Below are 14863 nucleotides of genomic sequence, written 5' to 3'. Positions count from 1 at the left end.
GGTGCCGGCAGGCCTGGGCTGCCCGGGATCGGCGCCCCGGGGCTCCAGGGCCGGTCAGGCCGCTGATCCCCTCGGGCCGCAGCTTCGCAGGCCTCGGCGGTACCGGGAGGCGGGGGCTGGGGGGCCTAGCCGGGGATGCTTCGCAGTTCTGTGGCGAAAGGGTTTGCCCCGGAGCTGGCAGCCCGGCTGCTGCTGCTTGTAAACGCGTGATGTGTGCTGTTCTGGAAATGTTTTAAGTTAAATTCTTTCAAAGACGGCTCCCCGCAGATTAGCAGTTTTTAGCATCCAAGAGGTGAATCCTGCTTTATGCAGCTTAACCTTTCTTTTGTTTGAAACTCGGTGAAAACAGCAAAACAAGTGTTCCTGCAGCTCACACACAAAGCTGTGAGTGCTGAGGTACTGCGAGTAGATTCCTGAGGTAACTTTGCCTTTGCAGCCGTGCGGCAGGATTTGGCCAAGGAATTAACATTTAATGGCAGCATTAATAGTAGTTAGTTACTGTTGGTTGCATGAGGAGCTTACCAGGATAGTCATTGCTACGAGGCTGAGCCTGTTGGATCAACCAGGAGACTGGATTTTCTCGCAGGAGTGAGGGAAGCAGGAGGAGAGCTGGATGAATTGTTCTGCTCTGCAGGCTGGGAATTTATCTATGTATGCTTTTTTACAAGCTGCTAAACCCTTTGTTGCAGCAAGAGATAAGACGTATCAGTATTTATTGTGGTTAACAAAAAAAAAAACAACCCTAAGCATTGTAATTCAGGGAAGAAGGATATGGAAGATTTATTGTCATTTAGAAAACTTAAAGTATTTACAAAACATGGTGCAAATATGCTAATTTAAAAAATGCATGGAGGTGCCTAAATGCCAGTAGAAAACTAATATTTACATTATTGCTGGTAGTAGATAATGTCTTCGTGAAAATTTGAAATATTTTTTCCTTTGATTTTTTTGCAAGTTTTGAGCATAACCTTGCAATATTTTTTTCTGTTATTTAACAGGTTTTTCTTCTCCAGGAGTAAACTCATGGCTGAAATGACTGATAGCAACTTAGATAAAACAACCATGATTCAGCAAGCAATAGCCTCTTGTTGTGGAGCTATTATCACATCACTATTTGGTAAGGCAAACTATCAAGCTTGCCACAGAGAGAATCGTTGCAAAATGATTACTCTTCAGTTTGACTCATCAGGATGTCTGCATATATATGGTCTATAAATTTCACCACTATGTTCAACAAGGATTTTTTTTTATAGTTTTCTCAGATTTTTCAACAAATACAATTAATTGAAGTCATTACCACACCTGATAATCTTTAACCATTTCTGAAAATAAGAATATTTTAAATCAGCTTCTCATTCCTAGGTCTGTTTTCCTTTTAGTGTAGTAATTAATTGTTTTATTTCTGCAAGAAACAAAAATAATAATAAAAATTAATTTCCATACTTCCTGCTGCTTAGTAATAGATTTTAAATAAAAGCCTGTACTTTACAGTACAAGACACGACTTCTGCAAGGCTGGCCCAGTGAGATACACCTTTCATGTTGCTACTTCAGTCACCATATTGATTTATTCGGTTGTGATGTCTTACATTGTCAAAGCATTCCCCACTAAGCATTGCTTTTAAGAATGGCTTTTTGTCTTTTGAACTTCTGGGTATTCTGTGGAATGCATCTGCTTCATACTCAGTCATTTCCCTCAGAACCTTCTCCCTCATGTACCTGTGGAGGCACTGGTTGGCTAGATTGAGCACTTCATATCCCTTGGAGCTTGCTAAGCTTGATAGCTTATGCTTTGTATTTCAGTTGCTTTTTTGCCTTTTTTTAACATGGATTATGCTGTTGGGACACGTAATTTTCTAAGCATTATTTTTTTCCCCCCACAAAATTTCCAGTTTTTAACAAAATAGGATCTTACTGGGAACCAATGAAATTAATAATCTTCATAGTCTGTCTTTATACCATGTATCCTGTGATACTAGGTAAAGCAGCAAGCTGAGCTACGTCAGACCTGTGGAATTCCCAAGATGGATTCCTACTGTTTGTACTTGTGGTTCTAGTACAGTGTAAGGTGTTGGTATTCAAGAGATAGAGGAGACCAGCTCCTTCCTGAAGTGGCAGCTGGGAAATGAGGCAGAATGTGTGTGAGTAGCTAAAATGCTACTAGATGCCAAATTTTAAGCAACTAAATTGAGCTGCAGGAGTCACATTTAGATTCCTACATGTAGATAGGGAAATGTGAACCAAGTATTCTTAGTTATATATATTCTTGGTTATCCTGTTAGTCCACTGAGGGGCATCAGTAGAAAGCTAAGGTGTATGGATTAGTTGGCCTGTGCTTAAGAAAGTGCAAAGTGAGACACATTCTGGCCATTAGACTTAGCCTCTACCTGCTGCTTAGTAAGTAAGGTTGTGGGTTCTGTATCATTTCTGTCAACTGTGTAGGTATTTTGGATACCTTAGGGGCTCAGGTGGCATTAGCTGCTTGGATGCAGACAGCTGAAGCAAGCCCTCAGTATCATCAGTAAGGTTTGCTCCTGCTGATGACCAATGTAGAGTTCAGCATGTCTAGGCCTCTAATAGGGCGGGAACAGAAGCAATGAAATATTCAGTGAACCTTCATTTACTTTTCAACAACTCTAAAGTTTTAGATCTTTTCTACATACAGCAAAGAAGGAAAGTACATAGTAAGTTTAATTTTTTTAGTATTACCGTCAGTTTATTGAAAAATAATAAAGACATGAAAAATGCTGTAATATTTTGAATACTTGAGGCCAAAATCTGATCTCATATGTCTTACGGTATGTCACGTATAAAAGGTTAGCAGCAAAGCATAATAGCACAAGTTTTAGCACTTTCAGACAAGATGACACAGTTTTTGGATGAGCTATGTGCATCTCTTAATATTTGTTGTGTATGTCACGTATAAAAGGTTAGCAGCAAAGCTATTTGTTGCCTGTGCAACTTTTAGTAAATTATGAAAGATACATAGGGTCACTTGCAAACCATACAGGAATTGTAGTTCTCCTTTTATTCCTCTGTCTGGTAATATTGTAAAACAGGTCTCTTTTTTTTTCCCCCGCTGGGGAAAAAAAAGTTGTAGAAGTTCATGATAAGGTATCTGTACACTTAAACATTTTCAAGGCATGCAGAATGTTTCTAAATGACTTCTGTTTCATTTTAGTAACTCCTCTTGATGTTATCAAAACTCGACTGCAAGCCCAAAGCAATCCATTCTCCAAAGGTAAATAAATGAATAAATGTGTAGTGTAATGGGGGACTCAATTTGCTTTTTGCTATTGTGTTTAGCTAATAGTTATAACAATGCTCAACTACAGAATGTTTTTATTTGTTTCATGGTAGTTATGTGTGTTTCTTCAGTTTAAGTGAGGTGGAAATAAGTAACATATACAGAAATTGCTAAAGAAAGAATGTCAGTGGATGGACACAGTGGAAAAAAATTGCCATAAATAGGTACCATGTTAAACAAGCTTAAGTATTTTCATTGTGTCAGTGACTACAACTATTACTGACTAGAGTTTAAAAAAAAAAAAAGCTATTAATAACTAAATATATAATCAGAGGGCTTATGTGATCAGGCTGCTTTGTCAAAGTTGGTCTCCTTCAAAATCCACAGACTTTTGAAAAAGGGTACTAAGTTCTACCAAAATTTCTTGGCATTTGGTTTTTAAATAGATGAAGACATTGTGCACTCAAAGATACGCCAGTTATTCCTACTATTTAATTATAATTAATAAATGAGATTTAAAAGGCAAGGAGATGAGAAGTGTTCCATGTTGTATGTGAGGACGAATATTTGCAGTCACACTTGCTGTACATCAGGGAAAGTACTTATGTGTTCTACCCTGCTTTTTTAGTAAATTCTAAACCCTTCAGAAATCTGAAGATGGTGAAGCTCAAAGTATGTTGATATAGTAGCAATAATATTTTGTCAAACAGGTTTGATCCATTTGCTGTAGAAGAATAAAACACAGACAAGTAGAGAGGATGATCTAGCACAAATGCAGTCTAAGCTAATGTATAACAACCTCCACTTGTAATGTGGATTTTGAGACTACACAGTAAAAGATTTTAAAGCCTGAAAGCTGTTCACGTGGTTACATGGAATAGTGACGTGCAGGTCTCGTGTTGTTTTTAGCCTTCAGCAGATGGCAGTATAACATAAACAAGTGTCCTGGAGTGCATTAGGGCAGATCCATTTAGTTTGGCCCTCTGAGGAATATATTTGTTCCCTCGTTCCTTTTGCCTCATTTGTTGTCATGGACTTTCCAAGATTATTTTACTCCTCTGTGTCTAACCAGAGATAAATCTATGTTGCCGTTATATTCAATTTGAAATTGCTATGGAGTAAGAACAATCTTACAGGGATTAACTATATTCTTATACACCTTTTTATTAGGAAAATGTTTTGTATACTCCAATGGCCTTATGGATCATATATGTGTTTGTGAGAATGGGAACAGCAAAGCCTGGTATAAAAAACCTGGGCAATTCAAAGGGACGTTGGTAAGAACATTTTACATTTATGTAAAATGTAAAGTGAAAATACTTGTAAGTAGCATACTCTAAATTGGGTTTTTTCAAGTTCAAGTAGAATCTGTTATCATTTGATAGGGTGTTCATGTGGTTACACTGTGTAATTGAGATGGTGATTAAATTATACCTTCTGCTTTCTACAAGAAAAATATATTCCTTCCTTAAGACAAACAAGGGGGCAGCCAGCTGCACAGCTCTCCTTACAGGGATACCTTTATGATTTTATTTTCACTACTTGAGCTATAATGTCCATAGTTGCTGATTGTGGTTACTGGTTTTCTGAAGCTGCTTACAGCTCTTCTGTCCACAGATCTCCCAGTGTGATTCTGAGCTGAACTAACAACGCAGATAGTGTTTTAATGTTCAGTTCACGTGCCAGGTTTCAGATGCATTGAAACTTGTGGGTCTGGCATTCTACCCAGACACTTAAAGCAGACTTACTGGTGGACACTGTGATGTTGCTTCATTAATGAAGATTTTGACTGTTGTTAAATTACACATGTGATCAAGGTTTTTTCAGAATAAATTTTTAAGAAGAGAAAATGTTCATGCAAATGGTTTATTGAGTTTTACAGTGTTGTTTAAAAAAATTTAGTAACTTCTGAAGTTTGAATTTTTCAATTAATAATATTACTTTTTAGAAAGTCACTTGATTTTCCAATTGACAGGATTTTATACTAATTTTTGCTGTGACAGGGTGATTCATAAAGAATGACTGTCATATCATTGGATCTCCTATCATTTTTTTAGAACAGTGCAGTAAAGAAAATGATAGTGAACGTTGTAGGTTTCCAGTGATAGAACTGTACAAATGTTTTGCTCTGTTTGCCTATATAGTTAGTAAGGTATATAAATACACTACTCAGTCACTGGATTTATTTATGTCCTGTGTACCTTCCTGTATTGCAAATTTGTTGAAGCTGGATTACAAATACATAAACTAACTAGTACAGAACATATTTGGAGAAAACTTAAAATACTAGTATGACATACTTTTAAAATGCATTAATTTTCTGTTCTGCCAGCAGAAGTATCTTATTAAGTACAAAAGTTTTTTAGCTAATTATTGCTCTTTGCCTGGTTATGTTTTTAGGATGCATTTGTGAAAATTATTCAAATAGAGGGAATTAAATCACTGTGGAGTGGACTTCCCCCAACATTGTAAGTGAAATGTTATCTTATTTTTTTGTAATGTTATTAGTTATTGTTAAAAAATTACTCCCATTACTTAGACAAATGAGTTTGTTTATTTCTAAGTGATTAAAAAAGAAGTAAATTCTGAAGTTACAGATAATGTTGTAATCAATTATTCAGAAACATCTAAAGGCCCTTTTATGCCAGATCTTGAAATTTCTCCTTGCAATTTCTTTGACACATTCTTGGTAGCTAAGCAGGAATATCAAACTTTTCTATATTAATATTCTGCCTTTTAGAGATTGTATCCTTACTGTAACTGTCCCCTTGATGGCATCATGGAATTGTAGGGTCAGGTGTGATTAGTAGGGAAGGAGTCTGTGTTCGGTAGCTTGTAATCCTGTCATGTTACTAATGACTCCCGATAAGAAACTTTGCTGTTTCCACAGACACTAGTGGTGTACTTTATTACCCTGACTTAATTTTTTTATTTTAACTTCTAACTAGAATCTAACCTAATCTAACTAATGAAAAAAAAACCAAAACATTTATTCTAAAGAACTTTATTGGATTTTTATCCTATAGAACTTTGTCATGGAAAACAGATGACTCATTTTCTCTCCACAAGAGAGAAATGCCCACAAGGGGCATTTACATATTTAAACACTGATACCAAAAAGCAAAGCGTAGTCAAGCTCAGGCCTTGTGATTTAACCTGCAGCATGTGGCAATTTCAAAATACAAACCTTTATGGTCTAACTGAACTAAGAGGTCTGTGTTTCAGCCAGGACAGAGTTTTTTCTTCAACGTGTTCTGTCCCCTTCAGAGAAGAACCAGCTTCTTGGTTGGAGAGAGGTACACAGTTTTTAAAAGAAGATCTAACCTATGACATCTTGCTATTGCAAGCATGACAGTCTTCATGGTTTTTTTTGTAATGGTGGCATGTGCTGTATTGGCACAGACATAACACAGAAATGTAATGGCCATTTTAGAGTAAGATACAGTGTTTTATCCCTACAGTGAACGATTATAGATCTAGCTGGTTTTGTTATAGTCTGTACTATGCTGAGATGTAAAAAGTTTATTCACTCCACATTGTTTTTCAAGTAATGAGAATTTTAAGTGTTGATTAAGATAGCAAAAATACTCTCTTGACTGTCAAATGAATAAATATATAAGGTTAGTGGCTGATCTTTCAATTCCATTCCTTTATAAAAACAGTTCTGAAGCTGTTATGAAGTAAATTTTTACTGAGATAATCCGTCATCATTTTACTTAGACATTTTCCTGATGAAATGAAAAACTAGAAAACTGGACAATCTGTGAATTTCAAAGTGTGAGCAAGAGGCAGTGAATCAAAGCCATTGGGTTAATGCCTTTTCTTCATAACAACACTCAGATGGTGATTTAGCTTTTCCTTTAGCACATTATCCATACAAGATGGTTGACTTTATGCTCCTGCTTTCCTTGTATTAATTTAGACTCCCTTTCTTGTATTTTAGAATAATGGCACTTCCTGCTACAGTAATTTATTTTACTTGCTATGACCAGCTGTGTGAAGCTCTGAAATCTAGGCTAGGAAAGGATGATGAACACATTCCACTTCTTGCAGGTTCCTTAAGCAGATGTAAGTTGTCTTCAGTTTAAAAACTGAAATAAAATACCTGCATGCTATTTTCTTGGTTTTGTTTTGTTGTTTTGTTTTTAAACTAAATTTGCTGTAGCTTTAAATTAGGGATAATAGTGCATGGAGCTGGGCATAGGGAGGAATACTGTAATTATCCAGTATTTCTTGGGCAACATAACCCTCTAACCTGGAATAGTTTGATTTATTTTTGCTGTTATACTTCCACTATATTTGTATTTTGTTCAAAATTTTATCATTCTAAACTTCTACCAAGGACAATTTAATTTAAATCAGTTCTGTTGTGAATCTAATAATACACATTGTTTTCTACAATCAAGCTGCACAGGTAATTAATTACAAGGAAAATGAAAATTGAACTTTGTGCTGCATGATAGACCAGGACTGAATTTATTTTTATATCTTACTTTTGTTAATCCTTTTCCTTACCTATTTTTGTAGAAGTAGCTCAGGTCATATATTTTTGAGCTTTCTTAGAAAATTCTTGAGAATGTAGTTCCATATTCTACTTGTGACTATGAGGGGGACTGGAAGACTAGTAGAAAAATATTTGTTATTCTGTGGTGATCTGGCAAGTTGTTCATATTAGACTGCTCTAGGTATATGTTCGCATGTCAAAGAAACCTTATCTGAGCAACAGGAGAAAAGTAAAATTGTTAGAGACTGTTACACATGTGACGGGAGCTTGTTAGTGAGTTGGGACTCACTGATCTTTCCACAAGATGCAGGAGAGTTCCTTTGTCAGATACAGATTGCCTGCTGTATAATCTTGATAGTTCAAAAGAATGACAAAGATGCTTAGAAACCAATAAAAACTCACATAATTTTGTTATCAACAACAAACCCAAAAACCCCAGGCCTACTTTCTTCAAGTTAAATTTAAAAGTGGCAATTACTGAAAAGCAATCTTTATAAGTACTTCAAATTTTCAGCCTATATATGTGAAAAATTTGAAAATGAGGATTCTTAACATGTTACATGGATTATAACATACCAGTCTTGAAAAAAGGTAGGTAAATTGTGTGCCCAGAAAGTTTAGTTTCTGTGAATAGATGTGGTGTTCTTAGCTGGAAAGGCAACTTCATTTGGGAATTGAGTAAAATAGAAGAGTTGAAAGGAATTAAATATATAAAGGAAGATAAGATCTGACGTTAATGGTTGGGAAATATTACTAGTAAAAATTCATTTTTTAAAAAAGCCCACGTTTTTCTTATTTGCAGTTGGTTCAGTTACTGTAGTGAGCCCCCTGGAACTGATCAGAACTAGAATGCAGCATCGCAAGTTGTCCTACAAGCAGCTGTACACATGTGTGAGCAGTAAAGTGGCTGCAGATGGATGGTTGTCCCTCTGGAGGGGCTGGACTTCTACTGTTCTGAGAGATGTACCTTTCTCAGGTAGGGTGTATTGTCTGTGCAAGTTTGTGTTATGTCAGAGGATATGTTTATGCATAGAATTCTGTGTCTTTAGTAAAGCTAATCAGTAAAATTTAAGTATTACTGAGATTTACTTGTTCTCTTTTGAGTGTTTTTGTTTATAAATTCTTTGAGAATCTGATTTCCTTCTATTTTGTTTATGGATACCAGCTAGGGTTCATTATTACATTGCTTGTCTCTAAACTTGATCACGTTCCAACTTTTCTTGGCAAAAATTTAGCTTATGCAATGACTGTTTTTGAAGACTTACAGTAGGAAAACTTCTCTGTGAAAGGAATAGTGGCTATTTCCTTATAGAGAAATATGCTGTATCTAAGTGTTCTGTTTAGAAAATGTACAAAAACAGAGTGACACAGTAGTGTCATTAGGAATTTTCATTAGCAAGATGAAGGAGATGGTGTAACTGCTTCACAAAATGTGAAGCTAGAGCACCACTCATTAGCAAAGCTTCAAAGCTGAATGTCTAGAAGAAACGTCTGATACAGACCATAGCTAGTCCTAGGACTGTTCTTTAGGATAACAAGGAGATCATGCTTTCTTTCCTTTTGTCACACCTCTCATATTGTGAGCTACAGAGGTATTTGGATGAGACTGCTAAAGGACAGTTTTCACACTTGTTAATGCCAGTGGTAAGAGCCCCTCTCTCTTTTGAGGGCCATTGTTATCAGAACACTTGTGGATTATCAGGCATCAATTGTCCTTGAAGCAGCTTCTGTCCTTTCGAACCTCTGAACACTGTTGGCCCTGAAAAATGCTTCAAACATATTTTTGGAGGCAGAGAAACCTTGAAGTATTTGACCTGCTATCTTTGTTCTCATACTTCATTCTTAAAATAATCTGACATGTAATTTAATTTCTGGTGCCAAACGAATCTAGTGAACCAGTCATTGGTTTGGACTCGTAGGGGATTTGAATACATTTAGATGTGCGTCTGAATTAAATTTTAAGTTGGCTGTGAACCAAACCATGGTAAGCGTGGATATTTAGTTAAAAACTGCACATAGCAGTTTATTGAATTAATTATTTCAGCTGTTTTCTTTTCAAAATTAATTATACCCCATTTTCTTTCACTCTGCTACTGGTAGGTGTTTGAAGATTGTGGTTGGACTTTATTTCCTGCTTAAGGATCCTGTTACTTGATGGGACTTAACTTATCCTGTGAAAGGGAAGGCTTCTGAACCTATGGAAACATGTCTTCTCCAAGGCTAAAGATAACTCAGAATTCTTCTGAACCTTTTGCCCAAAGTGCTTCCTGTTCAGTATTTCTTTTTTTAATTTGCTTAAAGGCTGTTCTGCTAAGCTTTGTAAGGGAACTTTGAAATTCTTTATCGTTTTTTGTGTTGTCTGACTTCAAGTAGAAACTTTGATTCTTTTACCCATTTTTGTAGCAGTGTGGGAGGAGCCTAGTGATCTTCCTTCCTTTCTTCTGCTGATTTTAACAGTGGTAAGATCAGAGGGCCATGAGGGAGTGCACAAGGACACGCACACTAAGGTGATGGCTGTATGTTCTTCTCAGTCCTTTCCAGATGCCTATGTGTTTTTCTCAGTCCTTTCCAGATTCTTGTGTCCTCGTCTGCTGTTCTTCCACAGAAATGACTCTATAATTCAGCCTAGTAGCATATAGTTTAGAGTTTTAGTTACAATGTAGAAAGGGTGCAGTAGTGCAGTGTAGTTCAGCAGCTGAAAACAGAAGCAGATAGTATTCCTCAGAGTTGATCATCAGACCTGCCTTTGACAGCCCTCTCAGAGGCATTTCCCTGTTAGTAATTCCAGAGAGCAAAATCATATTTCTTGGTTCTCTCAGAATTGAATTTTAAACTCTGTCCCCCAGGAGAATATAGGCATTCTGGAGCAAACTTACGTTTTGTATGAAACACGTTTTTGTAGAATTAATGAGACAGGAAATGTGTGAAATATGCCTGAAGACTTAGCAAATAATTAAAGTCTATATTTTTATTTTTGTTGAATTGAATTTTTAAAAATTGTTTATGTGAGTTATGTAGCCCTGGGGTTATTGAGGTAGGGTTGACTTTATGGGAATGACAAAATTATTAGGCTAATTTGTATCATATGAAGAAATTTTGAATATAGAGACAAGGGGAACAAGGTAATCTGTCCATGCATCATCACAGAGAACACTTGGAATTTTGCTTTCAGGTCTTGTTTCTTTGTGCTCCTGTTGCCACAGTAGAATTCTCACATCTGTACCTGATAAATACTTTCTGTATTTTACATACAACTGTTTTGTAATCAAGTTTATTTTTTATAACCGTAGCAATGTACTGGTATAATTATGAACGTTTCAAGAAGATGATGTGCAAGGAGGTTGGCACACATGAGCCAACATTTCTTATTGCTTTTACTTCAGGAGCAGCATCTGGCTCTGTAAGTATGTATTTTTGTTTCTGGTACTACTCTTTACTATTATGACTAATAAATAACTTAATGGAGGTATGATTTTATATGATTCTCTCAGAAATAGTGCATGTTTTGGGGTGCATCTCCTTCAAGTACACGTGATCTGACATTCAAGCTGATTTTCTCAATAAATTACAGTGTTCTGAAATACAAGAATTTTAATAATATTGGGTACTTGGAAACTAATTTTATATCAGGCATTTCAATATTTTTATTAGCTTGTGTTTGTTCTGTAGCACTAAAAACAGATTTATTTTCCTAATAGATTGCAGCTGTCATAACTCTGCCATTTGATGTAGTGAAAACACATAGGCAGACTGGGCTTTGGGAGACTGAGACCTTAAAAAGTAAGTTGCTGGTAAGGAGAAAAAAGCCCACAATGTTTGGAAAAATAAAACCTGGTGTTTGAGTATATAGACTTTTGGTAGGAATTTTACATTTTTTTCCCTACTAAAGTTTGTTTTAAAATTCTATTACTAACTAAGGCCTTTTTTCTTCTCCACATTGTAACATCTCGTAGGATATTTTTTTTATGCTAGGATAAATACAGTATTTCATTAATGGCATGGAGGAGTGAAAAGGTGTGAGTTCAGCATAATTTAGGTTAATAAGATGGTATATACTGTAAACAAAAAAATCCAGAGATAATACAATTAGGCAGACCAATTGCAAATTTGTATGCATTTAAGTAAGTTGTATTTAAATAGGCAGAAATTTAATTTCTTATAAAACACTCAGGTGAACAGTGATCTTCTGAAAAAAACCCTTTGAGTTTATAGAAGTAACATGATAAAATGTTTGCACATTGACTACCACTTGGTCCTTCTTTGGGATATTCTTTTGTTAAATGTTAGGCTAGAGAAAGAAAGCACAATGCTCAGGTTGTGTTTTAACCTTCTTTTTGTGTGATTTCAAAGAAACTATTTTTAAGGGCATGTCAGTGAATATTCAAACAGCTTTACAGGATGAAAGAAGATGAAGTTTCTTTTTTGTTCTGCGTTCAGTAGAGCACCACTGCATTTTATACAAATTCAAGCTGTATCTAAAAACTTTTTTTTCTATTGGCTGAGACCTGGACCATTGAGGGACTTTCATTAACTTAAATAAATACTAGATCATGGCTTTAAGATTACAGACCAGTAAAATGGCCAAATACCCGAACAGTTTCTGCTTAGAGATTAATTTGAAGACCCTGGTTTAGAAAGATGTTATGAAAACTCAGAGCTCATTTTTTGGCATGAGGTTTCATTCTCTCAGATAAATTATTTTTTCTGGCATAGTTCCTGGAAAAACACAAGTTATGTTTCACTGCAGAACAAAGATGAAAAAAGCTTTAAATAGAAATAGTTACTGTGTTTCAATTCTTCCCTTGTGCTGATGAATGTAAGAATTAATTGCTAACTTCACTTTGAATCACAGGTAGCTGCTATATATTTGTTAGGCTGATTTTAACTACATTCATATATATTTAAAATTTAGTTATGGTTATCTGTATTTTGTACTAGTGTAATTTTTCCAAATCCACTTGCTGTTAGAGTTGGACACTGATGTCGCATCTACCTATTGTCTCTTTGCTGCAAAAATATTTTGTGGCTCCCAGCTGCCGTGGGAATGCCTGCTGAATGTATTCTATAAAACCATTTTAACTTTAATGTAGGAAAAATAAATTCTTATCCACTTTTGTATTACACGTAATGAAAATGCCACGTGCAGAGTGAAAGAGCACAACAAATTTCCTCTGTTCAAAACAGTTGGATACGTCTGCAGTGCAGATGGCTTCTTGATGCTGCTCATGGTATGTGATTTAGTTCTGCAAGGGGCTGATCCACATCTCATAGACCTATACTTCCATAAACTAACTTACACATTTAGGGGTAATTTGATTTTTGTAAACTTTGACATAGAGCATAGTGTCCTAGCTTAATTTTTATGATTCATTCTTATTATATCAATTCTCAAAACTTACCTTTAGGTTCAGTTTACCGTAAAGGAAAGTTCATGTTTAAAAATCTGAATGGTGATGATGTTTTAGCTGCTTGTATAAAGTGACATGGAGAGGGACAGGCTCATTTGAAAGCTAGTTGACTTTTTTCAACTGTATCAGTTACTCTGGTAAGGAATATTGTCTCTGTTCATATATCTTACCCTGGGCATGAATATAGGTTTTTCCATGTCATGTTATTTTAATTTGAGTATTGTATGAATTTGCATACTGTATGATTTTAACAACCTGTATTAATAGTATGGATAAAATTAACATAAAATTAATTAAACATCATAATTACATCTGAAGTGACTGTCTCTGATTTCTAGAAGTATTTTCTGTGGCATTGTGTTGTATATTGCTTAATTCACTGTTTTCTTGTACTATATTGAGTTCCACAGAGGGACTGTACATCAACCTGGGCAGTTATGAGGAAAATTGTCACTAAAAATGGAATTACTGGATTATTTGCTGGTAAATATTTTAATATATTACAAAAAAATATCAGACTAGAGAGAAGGTTTTTTAATCAATAAGAAGTGATTACAGATGTTAACATACATAAATTATATAATATTTCCATCTCTGTGAACACTCTCAGTTATGGAACAGTTTGCATATGTAAGGCAACAGACATGCATGTATCCAGAGAGAATTTGGTAATCTCTTTACAAGTTACTAAAACACAGCTGTTCAAGATGGACAATATTTATTTAAAAAATAGAGGGTTTGGGCTTGACAGATACAGGTGTATTGGCAGTTTAAAATGGTGAGGAAAAAGGACCAGTTCAGAAAGCAGTTTTCTTTAAATTTAAATAATTTGTTGATTTCTTAAACTGTAATGTCTGGATTTTCAGAAAAGAAAAAAAAAGATACAAAGACATTTAATGGACTGTAGGTTTGGAAGCCTCAGTATGCAGGTACTTAAAGACAAAGTTTCTTAGATGTAGTTTTTAGTCCAGTCCTAAACATCTCCAAACAGTCAGTACTGTTGCAGCACCTGTATCGAGGAACACCCATCCTAAGTTTTATTCTTCATCTCACACTAGTTTCTATACTAAACTTTTTGAGTTCTGCATGAGTCAAAGAGTTTTTAAATTTTACTTGTACAATATCTCATGTGTACACACAGGAGTGTGCACATCTTACATGATTTTCTTACCCTCACTGAACCTAGTAAGGGACCATTGCTGCCCAACATGTCTGGTGTTGAGCACGTCACTACATCATGTAGTATGTAGCTAGTGCTGTTGCAGTTCCTCTGAGCCATTCAGTAAGACAGAATGTCATTGTTAAGACCCCATTTAGCTGTGTAATTCCTTGATTTATTTTCTTTCTCTTCTTGCACAAACTGTCTTAAAGACTCTTACTCTTTGATACCTTTGTAAAGATCCCTTTTTTGCACTGAACTATGGGAAGTTAGTTATTTCTACTGCTGACAGATTTATCTCTGCACAGTTGTATCCCTGACCACCATTAGATATCTTGGCCATTAAAACCCTGCATATTTACAGAACAGAAAAGAAATCCCCAGGAATACTTTCTGGTGCCTTTTTCAAATCCTGGCAACTCTCTGAAGTCAGTTAGCCCTACCTAATCATATAATCTAATTCTTGATACCAACTCAAAACCTCCAGGAATGAGACTGGCTGGTTCCTGAGAGGGTCAGGAGGGAATAAAATTCCCCCCCATTTTC

General features: G+C 35.6%; 1 protein-coding gene across 1 annotated transcript in view; it reads left to right on the top strand.

Moving 5' to 3' along the window:
• The first annotated feature begins 1023 nt into the window (after positions 1-1023).
• The window catches only part of SLC25A40 (solute carrier family 25, member 40), a 16314-nt gene continuing 2474 nt past the window's right edge, over positions 1024-14863 (top strand). Inside the window, exons 1-9 of the mRNA XM_010001555.1 lie at positions 1024-1117; positions 3181-3240; positions 4417-4523; positions 5647-5714; positions 7190-7314; positions 8553-8726; positions 11041-11150; positions 11449-11530; positions 13561-13641. Of these exons, the coding sequence (XP_009999857.1) occupies positions 1024-1117; positions 3181-3240; positions 4417-4523; positions 5647-5714; positions 7190-7314; positions 8553-8726; positions 11041-11150; positions 11449-11530; positions 13561-13641 (901 nt within the window). The remainder of the gene's footprint in view (positions 1118-3180; positions 3241-4416; positions 4524-5646; positions 5715-7189; positions 7315-8552; positions 8727-11040; positions 11151-11448; positions 11531-13560; positions 13642-14863) is intronic.

The sequence above is a fragment of the Chaetura pelagica genome, unplaced genomic scaffold, assembly GCF_000747805.2.
Source record: "Chaetura pelagica isolate M959 unplaced genomic scaffold, ChaPel_1.0 scaffold127, whole genome shotgun sequence".
NCBI lineage: Eukaryota > Metazoa > Chordata > Aves > Apodiformes > Apodidae > Chaetura > Chaetura pelagica.
The sequence above is the reverse complement of the archived record's forward strand: the minus strand, read 5'-3'. Positions and strand labels throughout refer to the sequence as shown.